Source organism: Crocodylus siamensis, chromosome 11 (genome assembly GCF_052110815.1).
Source record: "Crocodylus siamensis isolate JL-2025a chromosome 11, ASM5211081v1, whole genome shotgun sequence".
NCBI classification, from domain to species: domain Eukaryota; kingdom Metazoa; phylum Chordata; order Crocodylia; family Crocodylidae; genus Crocodylus; species Crocodylus siamensis.
Genome location: NC_143405.1, coordinates 11,370,038 through 11,390,645, shown reverse-complemented (window position 1 = coordinate 11,390,645; position 20,608 = coordinate 11,370,038). Strand labels below are relative to the sequence as shown.

The window sequence follows — 20,608 nt, the reverse complement described above, 5'->3', positions numbered from 1 at the left end:
CCAGATCGCCCAGACAGCACCAGAAAACAATCCAGGCAGCAGCTTGGGGTGGCAGTTAATAGGGCAAGGGGCCAAGACTCAACCCCACTCATGAACACCTGGGACTACTCCCTGAGGAGTGCACACGTCAGCTGGGGCTGGGAGGGGGCAACCCAGTGAGCACTACTGGGACCCACAGAGGGGAAGACCCTGCTCAGGAACCCCCTAATCCTGCCCATCTCAACCAAGGTGCTGCGGACCCAAAGCTTCCCAGCAGGGAGTTGGCAGATCCATGAGTGTTGCGTAGGGTGAAGAAATGCTCCGTAGGATACTCCAATATGTGGCCAGGTGGTAGCCGGCCCAAGCAGGTTCAACATGGGGGCACCTATGATGTGAGAGCACGTGGGAACAGGGTACACCTCACCTCAAGCACTGAAAGGAAGCACTAGCCACAGTGGTCATCATTGCCTTGCCCACCACATCATTTAAGCTGTTTGGTTAAAGTATTTTTCCATTACCATTTTTGTTAGTCTAAGAGGCTGCAGCCGTACCCCTGCAGGCAGCCGCAAGACCAGGTCTTAATGCAAGAGCAAATGACACCATCATCAAGCCAAGACACCATCAAGGCCGATCAATAACATCTGAGTGGAATGGGATGGGGTGTAGGGGAGGAGGACCCCCAAAGAAGAAGTGCTGGCAGAGTTGCCCAGAGTCATAGGGAGACCACGGAACAACATCTTGTTGTATGGGATTTTACCTGGAGAAGTTGTGGCAGGAAAGTACACCCTGGTGTGGCATAACCAAAAGGGCAGGGCACACCATCAGCAGTGCAGCAATCAAGAGTCTGTCACACTCATTCGCATATAAACTTCTGGAACATCCCAGAACTTATAACAAGATCACCCAGTTCTGGTCATGAATAAGGGTTAATTAGCGTATGGATCCTTTGTGGAGAGTATCTGGAGTATACATGCATACTGAGCAGCGTTGAGCTGTGGGGTCACCGTGGCTTGAAATACTGTTGAATTGGGTTGGAGGGTTGAGGAGGGGGAGGCCCAGTCCAATGAACTATGTGGTATATCATGAGCCTTTGGCTTTGGACTAATAACATGTGTAGTACACTCTATTAATACTCTTTTGAGCAGCACTTTGGCACCTACACTTATGTAGGTGCCAAAGTGCTGCTCAAAAGAGTATTAATAGAGTGTCTGTACTAAAACTTGCAGCAGTTTCAAAACAAAAAAAGGAAACACGCATCAATTCTGGACAAATGAAGTGCATGGGTACTACATACAAATTGCCATAGCCATGTTTAATTTTAAGGTTCTTGTTTTCAAATTTACTCCTTACTTCCATGTGCTCAGGGAGAGCAGGGTCTCACAGTAAGGAGAGGGGGAAGTGGCTGCCAGGGGAAAAACTGGAGGCGGCACAAAGCAAAGGGCTACTTGACACTCCTCCCCCCCTCCCAATTTACTTTTCTTGCTGTAATGGGAGACCAATTCAAGGCAAATCTCCAATAATTAGATTTTATACCTGGAAAATTACAACAAATTTATAAATTTTCCATATATAGAATCTAATTTTGGGGGGCTGTCTTATAATCAGAGTCATCTTCTATTCATGTAAATATGGTATTTACCTCCCTGTTTGGTGTAGCTGGAAGAGAGATATAGGGCCTTTCTATGGGTAGTCTACAAATCACCAGCTTTTCTTGCATACCACATACCCCGAAGTATAGCACACACCTTGCTGAAGGCAAAAATAAAGGAAAAAATGTATTTTCAGTCATGACCACAAGCAACATGGAGGCCACATGGAACAGGGACAGTCTACTCTTCATCATCACTTACTCTCTTCTTGCAAAATCCACAGCACGAACTTTAACCCAGTCACAGCTGCTGCTGAATTGGTAGCAGTTTTTGGCTGCTGTGTGAAAACCTGCTGCTAATTCAGTAGAAACTGTGACTGGATTAAAGCTTGAGCTGTGGATCTTACAAGGAGAGAATGAGTGACCCTGGGTTGCAGTCTCCACCCTTCTTGCTTGCTGCCAGGAACCCAACATGGAGCCAGCTCCTGGCAGCCATTCCAACACCCCCTCATACATCTGTTCTGGCACAGAAAACAGCTTCTCATGTAAAACAGGCCCCTAACTTTGAAGGGTGATTTTTGGGGAAAGGGTGGGTGCGGTATATGAGCTTATTATTACTAAATACGAGAATGACCATGTGCCAAAAATGATGGAATAACATATTGTGAAAGCCACGTTGCTTTAGGACTAGAACGTTCAAAATAGAAACATCAGGGCTTCAGTGGCCAACTGTCAGATCAAAATGAAGTAAGACCTAAACATGGAATTTACTGATAAAATAATAAGGAATTCTAAAGACTAGTGACAGACCAGATTCCATGAGCTTGCATCATGCTGAGAAGTCAAGCTCAGACAACGTACTTTGAAGACCGTATTGTAGTTACTTCCATTTATGGTACGAGAGCCAGTCAACCACTCATATTGGTCTGAGTCATCAGAATTTGTTTTCCTTAACTGAGGTGTAAAGCAGATTCAACAGTCTACCGACTAAACCTTTAAAAAGTTTGGAAACAGGCATACCAACAAAAGAAAAGGCACGTAAAGTACCAAGGCTTCCAAGGAAGAGTTTTCATTCTAATTCCTTAAGGGCTTGACCCTACAAAGTGCTAAGTACCTTCAACTGGCACTGCTCCCACAAATTTCAACAGCAGTTGAACATGTTCAGCTATCACACTTTAACTCAATCCAAAACTCAAACTCAACAGATTGCAAATAGATTGGTCTAAGGGAGCGGGATGAACATGGAGGGGCGAGTCAAGCTTGAGCACAAGAAAACATAAATAATTCTGCCATCTGAATCAGAGCATGAGAAAAATCACAATGTGCTTATCTATCCCATGCATACTGAAAAACAAGATGCTGCACAGCCTGAGACCTGGAATGTTACATCATTGCTTACGCTGGAGAACCGACTGTTTCCTAGTTCACTGCCTCCTCCTGCTTATTCTCCACCTGAAAGGCATAATCCCCTGACTTTGCAGTTGGTTGCTGTAATGATTAAGGTGTCACAGAAGGTTGCAGATTCAGATGACAAATAAACCGTGAGACCAGATGAACTCAAACTCAATAATCCTGCTCTCACACAAATGTCCCATATAATAAAAATGAGAAATAAAAACAGAAAATATGGAAGCACTGTTTCTAATTAGAATGCTTGTAATCGTTTTTCATGAGTCAGTAACTGCTCTTTAACTAAATGCATATGATTTGATTCTCCAACTCTTACTGACTGACTTCAGCGGGACTACTCACAAGTAAAAATTACTCACATGGGCAAGGGTTGCAAAATTAGTCTGATACTCAGTATTCTTCATGCAGCTAGATAAATAGGTCATTCAAGCCCTCTCAGAAAGACAAATGGATTATATAAAACCACATACTACACAGTATTAACCCCATTTACATTTTCATTAAATGATTCAGGTTTCAGGCAAGTCAAATGCCTTCATATAAATTCAGATAAGCAAAATGCTATCGTTCTATCGCTTCATCCTTGCATTTCATCATGTATGCAAAACCACACCGTAATGAATATATTCAGTTCGCAAAATGAATCAGAAGAATTGCGGACGTTTGCAGGAGAGCGTATAGGGAGTTAGGCATGCAACTCATTTTTACTGGAAACTGGTCATACATCCTTGTGACTCTTCAGAAAACATATCCCTTAAGATACTAACTTGGAATTCTTGGGGACAGTAATTCTGTACTAATTAAGTAAACGATACTGAAAGCCCCCCATACAGTAAATATGAAATCATCTACAATTTACATTTAAAATATTAAGCTTAGTAGCTTTCAGAATCCTGCTCTCATTATTTTGTTGTCATACTCTACCTTGCCTATCTCTCTGACTGTTGTTGGTTTCATTTTCATTCTTGTCATGGGTATCAAATCCACCATCCAAAGCATCCACCTGGACCTCTTTGTAGTCCAAAAGGATCGCTGACTCAGCTAGAAGGAAAAATAAAACAGAAAGCTGGAAGTGACTGGCAAAAGAGAGCCAAAAGTGGATAATAAAATAACCAATGGTGCAATAATTCAGAATGGCAAAGTCATCTAAATAAGAACTGCCATAGTAAATATTCGACTGATGTGAAATAGCCTATGCACACATTTTTAAACATGTGAATCAATTATCAGGATAATTACGAAGAATTTGAATGTCAAGGGCTTCTTACTCAACATGAAAACACCAAATGTTAGGTGGGACATCACCTGACGAGTACATACAAACTTTCAACACTCTTCACAATACAGCCAGTAGTTGACTTAAAGTGTGGTTCTTAACCTACTTTTGTGTCTATTTACAATAAAGATTCAATTAAAATCAATAAACATTCAATAACATTACTTATTTTTTAACAATATTTGCAACATCATTTTCTATAAACCTCCAAGAGCCCCTTAATCCCAGCATGTGCTGAATGCTGCTCTTCACTCAGGCACGTGTGCAGGGTTACAAGCAAAAGGATTACTGAAGCTCCAATAGGTAACCAACTATTTCAGGATCCACGCCAAAATTTGATCTGGCTCACTCTACAGACCACTGACTAGGTCCTAATTGCACTGAAGTCAGTGGGTGAAGTCCCATCAACTTCAGTAGTAGTTCAGAATCTCTTGTCCCCATCTGCTTCTTTTCATACTCACTTAAGTACAACGTATCCATCTCATTCTCCCAGTCACTGTTGGCAAAGAAGACTCATCCCTCTGAAGTTTGTGCCTTCTGGAACTGTAGACTCGGTCTTCCATCTCATTTCAGATCGTTAAAATATCTCTTTTCCTCCATCCAGACTTTATAACCCCCTCACTTATTCATCTTATAGCCAAAAGCATTTTTCACCAAACTGCATCTTTCTTTAATATATATTGTCCACAGTCTCAATCTGTAATACTTTGCTGATACAGATATTTTGTTTACTGCTGGATTTAAGTTAAACCCAGAACACTAGAAACAGACATCTGAGAACTTGATTGATCAATGGGAATGTTAGGTACAGTCACTTATGCAACAAAGGTAGTGCATCTATACTTTCAGACTTACACGTTTTCCATCAAATTCAAATTCTTTAAATGAATACTTTGGTTTACCCAAATATAAATATAAACATGCTCCAAAACTCATTTATTATATATTTATGCCAGGTATACCATGTACCTTTATTGCCTACCAAGCTGCATTACACTACAGCTATAAAGATAAATTCAACTTGAAAATGCCACTAACGTATTCCAAGACGTATTTGTCCCCAAGCAAACTGTAAGATTAAGCAGTATCATATGTATGTTAAAGTGATCTCCCTTTTATTTCCACTTTAAGAAAAGAAGCTAATATTTCAAGCTATACAGCATGTTATTCTGTCTGCTCTTTAAATGCAAATGTTTATTTACCTCTCACTGATGCTCTTTTCTGTTCAGGAGGCGTCTCTTGAAAATTTTCAATTAGAGATTTGCTCAAAGATAACTCTTTGTCTCTTGTTGTTTGTTGCTGAAGTTGGTCATTTTGCATTTTACTTTCCTTGAGACCTTCATCAACAGCCACGATCCGGTGTTGTAAATGCATATCTGGCTTGTGTGTGCAGGAGGCTAATGGAATGTTTCCTAATGATCTAGATGACTTTAATGGAACGGGTAGACGGGACTTCTTGGACAGGTAAATGGAATCACTCTGAAACACACATTTAATAAATGTGGGGGTTGGCCATATGTAGTCAACATATGGCTTAGCCAGTAATAAGCAGGTTCTCACCAGGAAAAATGCAAATAAAATGTTATGCATATGAGTTAACTAATCTATTATGCAGCTTTGAAAATATGATGGTGATATCCTTGCAAAGAAAAAGAGCATTTGTAGGGAACAGAGATATCCTCCTAGCCTAGTTTTTATGATTTTCTAAAAATAACGGCTGATTGTGGATCCATAGCCCTGGGTCTTCTGGCTTCTAGTGGTGGAATTAAGACAGCAGATTGACTGTCTATGCACAAAGACTCATAATCACCAGGTATGTTAAGTGCATATGCCTTAGAGGGATACATTTATATCTCCCGTTTTGTCTAACCAGTCACTCACTTATTCAAGAGATACCATGAAGGATCTTTGAGCTTAGTATCTTAACTTCTATTCCTCTTTCCCCCCACTCTAAAGGACCCTCCTAATTCTTCACACATTGCTGAAGGCATTACCTTTGCTTCTTCCTCTCTTCATGCAAATAGATCCAGCCTTTCAGCAACCTCCCCAGGCCTCCTCCCGACCCCCCCACCTCAATCTTTCGAGCCAACGAGTGCCACTTGTTGTGTCCATCACAAAGGGACACTAGTGCATAGGGATGGTTTCTTCTGTCGCACACCTAAAAGATGAACAACACTGCCTCTGACGGGCTCCAATTTCCTATATTTATGATCACGTTGCATCTCTCTTTCTAACAGTCTAATATTATAAAAACCAACGTCTGTCTGTCTGTAATACTTCATTCGCACTCTGACTGGCTGATGGAAACAACCAATCAGAGTGCTCCAAGTGTGGGGAAGCGCTGCCAAGGACCGGATAGAGGGTGGGGGAGCTGAGGCCAGGAGCGAGGCCTTGGCTCCCCCACCCCGCTCCCTGCAAGAGGAAGAACAGCAGCAGCATGGGGCATTACGTGGCAGCACTCCATTCCAGCACCCTCCTCCCCTGTCATTCTTGACGGGAAATTGGCTAGTTTTATCATAAATTGTAAACCACCAGGGCAAGGAAAATCGGTTAGGGGGCTGGGGCACATGTCTTATGAGGAGAGGCTGAGGGAACGGGGCTTATTTAGTCTAGAGAAGAGGAGACTGAGAGGGGATTTAATAGCAGCCTTCAACTACCTGAAGGGGGGTTCGAAAAAGGCTGGAAATGAACTGTTCTCAGTGGTAGCAATGGGCAGAGCAAGAAGCAATGGTCTCAAGTTGCAGCAAGGGAAGTTTAGGTTAAATATTAGGAAACATGTTCTCACCAGGAGGGTGGTGAAGCACTGGAATGGGTTACATAGAGAGGTGGTGGCATCCTTGGAGGTTTTAAAGGCCTGGCTCGGGTTATCTAGTGGGGGACAGTCCTGCTTTGAGCAAGGGTTGGACTAGATGACCTCCTGGAGTCCCTTCCAACCCTAATTTTCTATGATTCTATGATTTTAGCCTGTCCCCTTTTGGGAATTTCCCAAACAATAAATACATTTTAGTTGTCAACATTGTAAGACAGAAAGAATGAGATCTGTTTTCAAACTCACACACTCTGCTGACAAGAACTACAGTACTGTGTGAAATAATAATAAAAATCAATATTATCCTCTTCAAATAAACCTAGTTTACACCTTCTGTTATGTATTTGCTCCACTAAGTGTGTCACGAGTCCTGTAATTTCTTCTACCATTTAATGTATTCTGAAGTACTGTTCTATATTCATTTCCTAGCAATTATAGTCTTTACACAATTTAAAATAATAAAAAGCAAGTTCCATTTTTGCTAATGACATACTCAATTCCTTTGGTACATATGAATGCAGTATCATTTGAAAGCTGGAAAATAAATCCAATTGTGGTAACTTCCTCATTCTTTCATTAAAACGTGCTTGAAACTATTCTCAGATCCATGTTAGGGCTATGGTATGACACCTGTTAGTCTTAACTGCCCAGTGTGCAAAATCCAACTCAGCCTATTGCATAACACTGTTTATACAAAGTTAGCCAAAAAAAAAGTTAAAAGAAATGCTGAATTAGTGCAAACAGGAAAGATTTTTGATGCAACTAAATCAAGAGTTGTGACTGATCAACAAGAGGAAGATGAAATTGGAAAATAAGGAACCACAATTAGCGTGTTGGAATTCAGGCCTAACTAATGAACGAGGGTACTGAAGAGGCGATAGATCACTCTAGACATCAAGTTCAGTGCTCTCCTGCTAAAGGATCCACTGCTGCCATTATCAGAGACAGGATACTGGGTAAGATGGGCCACTGGTCTGATCCAGTATGGCACTTCTTTACATGTTCCCTCTCAGCTTTTTGCCTGCTCCTGAGACCAGGTGCACTTGATATGGTCTGCCACAGCATTCTTGCAAGCAAGCTAAGGAAGTATGGTTTGGATGACAGGACTGGAAGGTGAATAAAAAACTGCCTAGATCATCAGGCTCAAAGGGTAGTGAATAACCAATGGCTTGATGTCTAGTGGCAAGCCAGTATCAAGTGGAGTGCTCCAGGGGTCAGTCCCAGGGCTCGTTTTGTTCAATATCTTTATCACTGACCTAGAGGATGGGATGGAGTGCATGCCTCAGGAAGTTTGCAGATGATACCAAGCTGGGGGCAGTAGCAGAAATTCTGGAGGGTAGGGCTAGGATTCAGAGAGACCTTGACAAATTGGAGGACTGGAGCAAAAGAAATCTCATAAGGTTCAATAAAGATCAGTGCAAAGTCCTACACTTAGGACAGAATAATCCCATGCACCAGCGGTACAGGCTGGGGACCAACAGGCTAAGCAGCAGTTCTGTAGAAAAGGACCTGAGGGTTACAGTGGGCAATAAGATGAATTTGAGCCAACAGTATGCCCTTGTTGAAAAAAAGGCTAGCAGCATACTGGGCTGCATTACTAGAAGCATTGCCAGCAGACTGAGGGAAGTGATTATTCCCCTCTATCCAGCACTAGTGAGGCCACATCTGGCATACTGTATCCAGTTTTGGGCCTTGCACTACAGGGGGGATGTAGAAAACTTGGAGACAGTCCCGTGGAAGACAACAAAAATGATTAGGGGGCTGGGCCACATGACTTCTGACGAGAGACCAAGGGAACTGGGCTTATTTAGTCTGGAGAAGAGAAGACTGATTCAATAGCAGCCTTCAACTACCTGAAGGCAGGTTCCAAAGAGGATGGAGCTGAACTGTTCTCAGTGGTGGCAGAGGACAGAATATGGAACAATGGTCTCAAGTTGCAGAAAGGGATGTTTAGGCTAGGTATTAGGAACATTTCCTCACATGGTGGGTAGTAAAGGACTGGAACAGGCTACTGAGAAAGGTGGTGGAATCTTGGAAGTTTTTAAGATCTGGATAGACAAGGCCTTGGCTGGGATAATCTAGTTCGGGATGGTCCTGCCTTGAGCTGGGGGTTGGACTAGACTAGATGACCTCCTGAGGTCCCTTCCAAACATACGTTTCTATGATTATATGGTCACCAGCATGACAGCATAAGATGGCACATGGACTGCTGCCCAGCCTGAGAATGACCCGTAAAGGAGAGGGACCCTACCAGACTAACCTGATAATGCCCTGGACCAAGAAAGAAAGTCAAGGTCCACAGCAACAGCTGCTGTAGCTCACTTGCCCGCCTTACGCATACACATCCACGGCTGACTAAACACCGCTTAGCATCTTGAAAATTAACAAAACTTTTTAATGCCCTACCTCTCCTCTCCTTTTGTGTCTGCTCTGTAAAAAAGCAAGAAAGGTAACACCATTCTCACAGTGACCAACTTGAAACTCACCAACAGAGTCAACCAACCTTTTCCTCTCCACTAAGAAGGATTAACAGAATAAATGACTAATTGAAAAGCTTCTCTCTCACGAAAGCACTTATATTTTGATCGCTGTTCCTGTTTAACTGCTCAGCTTCAGTTTCTAAGGGCTTTATGTTTTGGTTCTGATTCTTTTTCTCTTACGTAGCGTAATCAATTCATTAACGAACTTGGGCATGTTTGTTTATATCACGCTTGCCATGAAATGAAGACGACCAAAACCTTTAATCACATTTGACTCATTAATACTTTACAGTGACACGGTCATAGGAATCTTTTTGATTCTCTGAGCCCAGTTATTCTATTGAAATAAAAGGCATTAAAGGTTTTGAGAGAAATACTTGATGTTGGTGATAATCTACTACTGTTGATACTGCTGGTCCATACAGAAAGCTCTTTCTGTCTGTTGATACTGCTGGTCACAGCAGCTCCTCCTTATTCGGAGTGGACTACAGTCCCCCTTAGCTGTTCAGCATCTCAAAAGCAGAGCTCTGTCCCTCCCTGTTCTGCAGGAGCTAACGTCTTCAGAGGGGCTTCCACCCAGATTCTAAAGAGACTGTTACAATTATAAACGCATGTTTTTTTAGGAGAGGCAATGTTTCATACCAGGTTTTAACAAGCATTGTTGGGGGCCACTAACCCCATCCACGTGCAAATCCAGCAGTTACATGCCAAAAAGCTGAACTTGAACAAAAAGTCTATAATCTGCCGTCAAATTAGAGTTGTAGCAATGTTATATACCAATATGGGTGTGCAAAAATGTAACAAAGAATTGGGGCCACTTTTCAAGATTTGGTCTTACTTGTCTAAGAATAAACAGCAATGGTAAAACTTAATGAAAGGAATTTAGGTAAGGTGAAATATATTTCTAACTCTCCAGTGGCTCACTGGACATTAGGCAAACAGCAGATTTTTCAGAATTCATTCTCAGACTGACATTGCCATTTCAGAATAGTATGCTTTCAGACCCATTTTACTCTCTTGTGAACAACTATGGCAGATTTAAGGGAGTAAAGAATCAGGCCCTTGGACTATAATTTATCCATCTGTCCAACAGTTATAATATTCACCCGTATCTACTCCAACTGAGCAGCGAAGCCCAATTAATTAATGTTTCTTAGGCACATTGAAGTATAGGATGAAAGGCATTGAATAGCAAGTATAATTAATCTGAAATATATTTGGCAGAAACCTCATCAACTGATTTTTAAAATTACACAAAACCAAGATACACTTTAGAAATAAAGCACTTTGCTGTATATCTATCCCCTAAGTGGTAAAGAGAGAATCTTAAACAAACTTACTTTATTTGTTCTACTTGCACAAGAAAGTCTCTCATGCTGCTCATCTTCCTTAAACATGTTTTCTTGCTGGTGTTCTTTTTCTGCATTTAATCTTGAATATTTTTTTTCTTCTAAGGCTTCTTTTTTGCCTTCATGTTTGAATCTCATGACATTACCCTCTATAGTCATTGTTTGTGTAGCTGTGTCTTTCAGTTCCACTTTCAACAATTCGATATCCTTATTAATCTGTGGCGCTGTATCTGGATAAAGCTTCTCTTTCCCATCAACAGTTGACTTCAGTTCTTCTTGCTGCTTTAAGAATTTATTGACCTGCCTGAAATATTTGAGTTCAGTTCTTAGTTGAATAATCATTTGCCTAAGATCTTTTTCATCCTTTTTCTCTATTTCTTCAATTGAACTTTCTTCCTTAGTTGTATTCAGATGATCTAACAGTTCACTTACAATTTTCATTTGTTCTTGTCTGCTTTATTCAGAAAGGAAAAAAAAAAAGCCTTTTGTTTAAGAAAACAAGAACACTGAAGAACCACTTTTGCAGAGCTTGGACATAACCGTATACTCCTAGGAGATTCCATTTTACCTCCTAATAGATTAGATCACAGTATCTCAAACCATATCTTGGTATGGACCATGCCAGAATAGAGAGATCACCTTATGGATGATTCCCCTTTCCATTCCTGATCTTGGAGACTACATCCCTTCCTCCCATTCCTGATTATCTAATTAGCCTGTGACAATTACAGCAATTGTTTACCCCAAACAACACAATTTAGGGTCAGTTTTTCAGAAGAGTTTACCCTCCCATTTGGAAACCTTAATGAAGTGGCCATTGAAAACACAGGAACTACTAAACGTTGGAGTCTATTGTGAAAATTTGGCCTTTCAGATACTTCAGCTGTCTTTTAACAGAGGGTAGAAACCCGAAGCACAGAGAAGCAGCCAGCAGCATGCGCCAAACTAGCTCTGCAGACCCCCATCGTATGCGCCACAGATAATCGTGGTCCATGGGCCACATTTTGAAAAGCAATGTTTTAAGAGTAAACGTAAGTTAAATAAGGGACATTAAATTATACACAAGGCCTCAAATTCCAAGGCTGATTTAATGAGTCCAATAAAGAACTGTTTGAGGCACTACATATATAAACCGGCATTTAAAACAACAGCATTTTTGTATCTGGCATTTGAAATGGAAGATGCTAACTATGCTTTTTATATCTTTTTTTCTGCCATCTAATATCATTAATGAGAATTAAGTTACCCAACAGTGGAGACTCATCACCAGTCAGTCTGGTAATTTATACTAGGACACAGAAAAGATTACACACTAGAGTGCTAAAGATGATGGTGATGGAATTGCTCATTAGCAGACTTTTAAGTAAGGTTAAGAAATAAAACAACATTATATATTCATCTTTTAAGACAGTAATATCTCCTCATCTGCCACTAAGTATTGTCTTGACAACTAAAATCATTTATACTTCTTGGCTAGCTTGAATAATAATGGAGATGCATAGGACTGGTTGAGTAGTTAACTGCAGAAGGCAAAACTAGAGCTTTTGTAGCTACACAGAGGCAGAGTAATATCTTGAACAGGTGAAACAGAGATTGGGTCTCGTATTCATGGACCTGCTCAAGATGCTTTACACAGAAGATAGGTTGTGTAACCTTCCAGAAGCCCCTGTGGCTACCTGAAGAAATGAGGCTGATGAGTACCAAAAGGAGTCACACTAACCTGCAATCCAGGTCATGATAACCTGGACAGAACCAATAGAGGAAAAAATAATAGAGGACTCCACAAAGCAGTGGAGAGAACGTAATTCAGTATCCTACAGCCAGATGCTTTAGTCATTTAAGTAAGGACTTATGATGCAAAACTACTTGGTTCCAACTCAACCAGGGACTTGCTATGTGCGGGTTGCTTAAATTGCTTAGCACCCCAGTTTCCCCAACTATAAAGTGGGGATAATAATCCTTATCTATTCTACCAGGTGCTGTGAACCTTTATCTGTTGTACTCATAAAAAGTGTTTTGAAATCCTTAGGTAAAGTGCACTATATTATCAACAGTATCTTTTTACCACTCTTTCCGGATGGCATGCTGGGGAAGAAATAATTATTTCCAGAAATCTTTTGTCAGTCTATTATCCTGTAGGGCCAACTGCAGGCAAAGGATAGCATGGACCATTCTACATACAATCATGTAAGTGCCTGGAGTAAATTCAAGGCTGTAATTCATTTGAGGAACAATGTTTAAAATGAACTGCACAAGTGCAGACTGAGCTGCCGATGTTCACCTCAGCTCTGAGAGCAAATACAGCCAGAGAACACTTGGGGCCATCTGCTCTTACTCAGAATTAGAATTACTTTTCAAACAAATATAATTTATTTCAAAATACCCTCTCCTAATACCTTAACCTTTTGTGTTTTTTAAAAAAAGATTTAATGCTTGAGCTTAAAAAGCTCATGTTCTGTTGAAAAGAAACTACAGTTCTAAACTTCCTTTTTCAATGATGTCAATAAAAACAAGCACTTCCACAAGCAAACAGGATAAGCTTCCCAGTCAAGCTATGGGAGAGGGAGGGCTTTTGTAGAAAAAGGCTTTATTTTATCTCCCACTTTACCGACTTTCAACCCAGAGCCACAGAAGCTAAGGAAATCCCATTTTTTAAGAGGCAAGGAGACTGAGAATCAAGACTGCTAAAGGTTATAAGCAGCTCTGCAACTTCTGTATGACCTTGGGCGGGTCATTTCTTGCTTCCTCAGCAAACCACACTATAAGTTGTTATGCTACCTACCCAGCTTAGATGGGTGTTATGAGGTAGCCTTTAGTCCTACAAACTAATCTCAACAGGCAGAGAGCACCCATTTCAAATGGACAGCATTTGAAAACAAGCATCTCTTGAAACAGTCAGATTGCAAGACTGCTCCCAAGCACACCATGTGAACATGCGCCTAGGACTGCAGCACACTGAGCTGGGGCAGAGCAGCCCTAGCCAGCAGGGGATTCAGGGGGCCAGCCTGCCAGCCCAAGGCCACTCCCCCAGGCTTAATGTGCTGCGGAGGGTCTGGCTGGAGCACAAGGGTGCTCCAGGGCAGGGCTAGCCAACAGGCAGCCCCCGCACTGAAGCACCCTCATGTCCCAGCCAGCCAGCCAGCCAGGACAGCATCTACACATGCAATGCTGCACAGAAAAAACTCTGCAGTGGAACAGTACTTGTATTTAGAGTTAATTAGTTTACTCCAGCCTAATAGGGATGCAGGTATAGATACAAAATGTTTACTGTTGAGCTAATTAGTATATTCTGCAGTAAATGTCTTGTGTAGACAGACTTTCAAATACCTGGATTCAAAAAAAAAAAGTGAAAAGCATTATTTTTCCCACTTTATTCCTACTAGTCCTTCAAGCTGAAGAAGATGAGTTTCTACAGTGTGGCTCTATACACAGATACCTTTGGAGAAACTTCTCTTGAAATGGATTTTTCATAAGGATTTTTTCTACTGATAGTATGTTTCCTAATTACTTAATTGCATGATAGACTGAAATGGTTCTGAAGGAGCCTTGCCAATCTCTCAGGTAAATTAGACAGTGCCATTATCTAAATTCACTTTAGCAAAATTACTTTATTCTCTCCTCAAATAGAAATACTGTCAGAAGCAGTTTATAACCCTCATGCTTACCTAGATTCAAGTACAGATGTTCCATTTTCATTCAAAAGAGATGTGAACAGGCTCATCTCCGCTGCTTCATGTTCGCTCATCTCTATTCTGCCAAAGTGTTTGCCAGCTCTATCATGTACAACCTGAGGCTTATTTAGATTCCTATAATGTCTATCTTTGCAGAAACCCTCTGAAGTGTCTGCAGGAGTTATCTGTTAAAAAAATTGCAAATATTTTCTTATTAGGCAGGTATGCGGGATTCTATTATGTTCAGGCCTGTAATCTTCTTGTAATCAGGTTTTGTAATTTTTGATAGTCTTAATCTACTTTATAAAGCATACACAGACATTCTGCTTACTGTTTATTAATATAAAAACTAACGAACATCAAATTGGATACGGTTAATTCATACAGATCAGCTGTTTACCAGTTAGTAGATTTCCCTGAAGGAATGACATTCCTGGGAGGTGGCCTCTGACTGGCAGCCAGCTCCATGACGGGGTCTTATTTGAATCACCTGTCTTTAAGAATTAAATTGTGCTCTCAGATGCTAGGTACAAACCCTTCTTGTAGGGGAACAGTCCCTCTACACAGGGCATTTATACACATACTTTTCTGTCCTACGAAGCATCAGAGATCTCCTGTTTTGAAGCAGACGCGATTAATCAACACGCAAGCTAAGGCAAACTGTACTGTGCCGTGTGCAGTAGTGTAAGTGGAGAAATTTGCAACAGGATGCAGAAAATGGTGGCAGTGCACTTTTGAACTAAAGCACCTCCAATGCATTTTAATTCAAAAACACGACACAGCCGTTTTCTCAATTTTGTCACTTAGCACTGCGACGCTTGCAGTTGTACAAGTGCTTTTCAAAGCACTCAGCGGTGCTTGCACGTGTAACAATGCCCATAGTGTCTCCACTGGTTCATGCTGTCAGTCCAGCTTTTATCACTAGCCACAAAACCATGAAAAGCAACAAGTGCCATTAGACTACATCGATCACCTATCCAAATGAGATCTATAAAAGGCTTCTCCAAACTTCCATCTCCAATTCCTCTCCATTCAACAGAGTCCATGTAGGAGATGTGTAGCCAAAGGGTCATTGTGAATCTGCTGAGGCACTTTATTTACAGCACTCAGCAAAAATGGAGCGAATAAGAGTTAGAGATTTGGTTCCATGAGTCTTCAGGGTATGAGAAAGGAAAAACTGACAAGTATTAGATAGCTTTCCATAACTACAGGCTCTCAAAAAAGGCACCATCAAAACCTCACTCATTTAAAATGGCCCTGCTTTTTACTAGGCATGGCACAGAAACTACACTTAGGATCAGAAGGGGCAGCTCTATTATTCTCTATATAAATAACCTGCACAGATGAAGAGCATACCTATGGAGCACGATGCAACTTCTATTTACATCAATGGTAGTTCTTCCATTGGTTACATTAGGGTTTAGACTGAGCTCATTTGAATTTACTAACTCAGGAGACATCATCAGTGAGAAACTTAAAAGTGTGTATTATAAGCTTGTAAACATAACTGAGAGACTATTTATACTGCATCATTTACAGGCTTGTAGAGACGAAGATGAAGCTTCAAGGACAACTGAGAAGTGTACCTAGGTATATATGGGTATGGAGAAATTACAGACTTTAAAACATATCACACGGTATTCTTTTAACTGAAATTTTTGAAAAGAAAAGGTAAGTTTGCATTTGTTTTTAAACATTTTCCATGATATAACATCTCTCTTTTTAATTACACATAAGGGGATGGCATATTCTAGGACTGAATAGGAGTGCAGGTTCTTCTAGTGGTTCACTATGTAATTGTTTGAACCCTGAACAAAGATACTCAATGATTTTTGCTCAGAGATGACAGCAGATGGATATTACTATGAACCTGATTGCAATGGCCACCTATTTTAAGGGGCTTTACTTTAAGGCCCTGTAGGACTGGTTGAGTACCTCTCTGATACAGCAAGAAAAAGGACTGAGGCAGGGATTTCTGAGTATTCATGCTAAGGATTAAGTCAAATACCAAGAAACAGTTAAGTGTGCATGATGTCAAGAGATACTACATTCACAGTAAAGAAGGACTCCACCTATTTACAGAGAGCTTCAGAGGTTAGTCTTGCAAACTAGAAATACAGCAAGAAGAAATGTCTCTTGAATATATCAAGTTAAATAGCTGTAATTGTGCAACCAAAGCATGTAGCCCACCAGTAAAAATTTTATACAATCTTTTTGACATGATCCTACCTCACTGGTCTTCTCAGAAGGCTGACAGCTCTGTGTATTCTTATCATTTTGAAAATCTTCAGCTGGCGTCATGGTCTCTTCTGTTCTTTCAAGAAACTATATAAAGTATGGAATGATGTGAAAACGGAGCACAAAAAAAAGCATGGTATGAAATGTGCATAAATAAGTCAGTGACATGTCTTAAAAGAAAACTAAAAAATGCCTGTAATACAAAGTAACAAACAGTAGATTAGCTTTCTCCACTAAGATCAAAAAGGAATCAATATAAAGAACAGGAATAATTCATACTGGGTACACAAAAATGTGAATTTTGTGTGTTGACTCACCACTGCACATCCCTCTAAATTTTACAAAATTTCTCCTTTTATCCCTTTCTGCAACAACCCATGCCCAAAGCCATATTCTCATTGCGCCTATTTTATTTTGCCTTTTAAAATATCTTTTATAGCCTAACATTTTATGCTTTTCTTCAGTAGACAAGAAAAAGACACTTTGCTAAGCTGTCTGCTATAATAAAGACAATTATTATTGCTCTGAAGGTTAAGTTCTGCCCTGTGTTACGTGGATTTGTCAGGGAAGGCGATGATACCAGAATCATCTTTCCCCAATTCCCCACCATCGAAAGAAGTCAGGGAACGTGATGCCACAAACACTCCTGGAGCAGGGAAAAGGAAGGAAGAGCCACTAACTAGCATGTCCAGTAGCACTCCAAGCCTCACTAGAAGCACAGGAAGGGATTGGACTTTCTGAAGCAGCAGTGAAGGTGTTGTTGAGTGCACATCACCTCCGGGCATAACAGCATGGGTACTGTTTGCCTCTCCTCGACAGTTCAGCTCCCACAGCCAGTGTGCTTCTGGCAAAAGAAGTCAGAATTTAACCCTCTCTGTAGAGGCAGCTAAAATTGTTCAAATAAAAACAACACTAATTAACAAATGATTGCTCTGATTACATTAAGGGGCCGCATTCTGGAAAAGGCGCTGAACATAGACCACGCTTCGAAAGCCTTCACATAGCAGCTGGAGAGTAAAAGAGAATTGTCTACCCCTCAGTTTGGCTCCCTGACAACTCCCAGAGAAGCAGATCCACTATTCTTCTGTGCTCGATGCCTCTGAGTGGGATTCCAGGCAGAGGGCTCAAGTCCGTGTGTTTTTGTTCACTAACAACAAAGCATGTTTTTAATTCATAAACCCCCACACCATTTATTCACATTCTGGGCTAAAATACTGGGGTGTTGGAAGAGAAAACGGAAGCCACTGCTAAGCAGATTACAAATGCAGCTTTATATGGCTTTAGCAAGACACACAGCAAATTTTGTGGGCATTTCAGCAGTGAACAAGAATTTGGTCTACAATATGTATACATGGCATCTCATTCTTATCTAAGGCACCACCTCTCAACTCAGTAAAGACCTATTTGTTTAGGATCTTTGGTGATAGAAGCTCATTAAGAAATCGCAGTGAGATGGAAGAGAATTGCTTACCCACAAACAAACATTTTCTGAAGGTAGTAATGTCTGTCTAATCCAGCGGTAGGCAAAATGTGGCACATGGACCGGATCTGACCCATGGCGGGTCCCTTGGTCTCCTGGCCCAGGCACAATCCAGCCGTGGACTGTGTTGCCACCCCCTGGGCATACAGTGGGGCTGGGGCAACTCTGCAGCAAGTCTGCCTTTCTAGGCAGCCCAAGTAGCAGGTAGTTCCTTCTGGTTGCTGCCACTGCCAGCCCCACAGTATCAGCAGGGACCCACGCTGCACAGCCCTGACCCTGCACATGCTCCAGGCTTGCTCGCCCAGGCTGAGCAGTGGCAGCGCAAAACAGAAACTGTGGCTCAGTGCAGGGAGGAAGCCCAGAGCCCACGTGGGGCTACCCTGCATCTGCTCTGTGCTGCCACTCCTGCTCCGCAGGGTGACCCAGAGGCAGCGGTGACGGCAATGGAGATGCAGGGCAGCCTGGCCTGTGCTCCAGGCAGCTGCACCAGGAAACACCGGCAGAGGGAAGGGAAGGGGCTGTTTTCCCCCTGCACTAAGCAGCAGCTTCTGTCCTGTGCTACCAATGCTGAGCCTGGACAGGCGAGCCCAGAGCAGGCCTGGGGTGCACAGGGTCAGGGCTGTACAGCACAGATCCCCACCAGTACTGCAGAGCTGGGGTCAGTGGCAGTCAGAAGGAGCTACCTGCCACCTGGGCTGCCTAGAAAGGCAGTCCTGCTGCCAAGCTGCCCCAACCCTGCTGCATGCCCAGGGGCAGCAGGATGTGCCACGGGTGAGCAGTGCAGAGCTGGCACAGGGTTGAGGGGCCAGGTTGGGGCTGCGCGTGGGTTCCAGCTGATCCGCTCTGCTCTTGCCAGGGCCAGTAGATGCCTTGAAGGCAACAACGTTAGAAGAGTGTCTCTAACAGCCAAGTCCTTTCTTAGGGTAAGCTAAGGAAATATGGCTCTAACTCAAATAAAAAAATTTAAAAAAGAAAAAGCAGAAACTTGAGCAGGGTCAGAAAAGCATTAATGAGCTGAGAATGTGGACAATAAGCATCTGAGCTGATGCACTAGACGAAAAGGAAGCGGTGACCGAGGGAGTGTGGAATAATTGTAACCCGAGTTCATGCAAAACGTAATTCTAATAATTCTGAGAAGATAGAAAACTTCTCTCCCAATATCACACCATATCAAGGCCATGGGGACCCAGTCTCAAAGAATTCTGAGGACATCGTGGGGACTAATAAGTTTTGTCTTCTAAACGTATTGGATTAGAGTATTAGTGGGTTCCTTTCTTACTGTATATTTCTGTAACGTGCATGTGTGTCATAAGTGGTTGAAAAACTCAGGTTTGCCTTGTACCTTCTAGCAGTGTAGGACCCCCTCCACTGGTTTAAATATAAATTTTTAAAAAAATGCAAAACAAAGGGGAAGCTAAGTGCTAGCTATTAGCTTACTTCCCCTTCCAAATTTTGCTTAAGATTAATATTTGAATTATTGGGGGTAGGGGGGTTACTAAAATGCAGATTTTCCAGCCTACTAAAAAACTGAGATGGAGTGCCAAAACTAGGATAGCATGAAGGCTACAGATCCGGATGGTGGTGAACTGGCAAAGATCCGTATTAGAAAAGCCCATACTCTGATCATAGCCATTGATTTCATGAGTAACACGGAGCTTACTCACAAATTACTTTAGACAGAAAAAAGGAAGATATTAGCCATTTATCACATTCAAAACAAGACTGTAGTCCAAGCTTATTTTTTAAGCAAATTAAACCATCACATGCACATATCAACTGCCAAGTGGTTGTGGTTGAAACCACACAACCACTAGTTTTTTTTTTTAAGATTTTAACATTGTTCTGGTGCATCCCTTTTTTCAGACCAGTACCCAGTTTCATAAACAGTGCTGGTCACAATGAACCAACTGACGCAAGGTTCAGAAGACTGTAGAGTACATGACTGCAGCAATGGGCTGCAATTTGAATTTTTTGCTCATCAAGTCTTTGAGGTTGAAAAGAAAACTTTCTGTGCTCCAAGGAATACAATCTAATGTTCAACAAAATATTAAAAGAAAATAAGTGGCTTAAGGCCAGAAGGAAATCTATTGAGAATAAGCTGCCTATTTAAAATATTTCCTTGGAGACTGAAAACCTTGAGAATGTTTTTCCTAAATGAACCACTGATACGCTTGGTTTGCAAAGATCCCTGGAGCCTTGAAGGCTGGAATCAGTGAGGCTGCTTCTCTCAGAGAAAGCAGTTGTTCAGAGGACAGTGCAAAAACAACCTTTTTATCCCTCCCTCCCTTTAATTTAAGAACCAAGAAACAAACTATTAAAGGCTGTCAG

The 20,608-nt window shown here is 41.6% G+C and overlaps 1 protein-coding gene across 8 annotated transcripts in view; it reads right to left on the bottom strand.

The window, feature by feature from the left end:
* CDK5RAP2 (CDK5 regulatory subunit associated protein 2) overlaps positions 1 to 20,608 on the bottom strand; it is a 106,421-nt gene that overhangs the window by 32,799 nt on the left and 53,014 nt on the right. For 5 of the 8 annotated variants that reach the window (XR_016438524.1, XM_090022386.1, XM_090022380.1 and 2 more), the window contains 5 exons: positions 16,792 to 16,887; positions 14,557 to 14,747; positions 10,883 to 11,345; positions 5,456 to 5,732; positions 3,902 to 4,018 (listed from right to left, as the gene is read on the bottom strand). Coding sequence is in view for 7 of the 8 variants with exons in the window: in XM_090022386.1 (XP_089878512.1) it covers positions 3,902 to 4,018; positions 5,456 to 5,732; positions 10,883 to 11,345; positions 14,557 to 14,747; positions 16,792 to 16,887 (1,144 nt within the window). In the remaining variant the exon portion in view is untranslated. The remainder of the gene's footprint in view (positions 1 to 3,901; positions 4,019 to 5,455; positions 5,733 to 10,882; positions 11,346 to 14,556; positions 14,748 to 16,791; positions 16,888 to 20,608) is intronic. The other 3 variants (XM_090022381.1, XM_090022383.1, XM_090022385.1) reach the window with 2 other exon arrangements.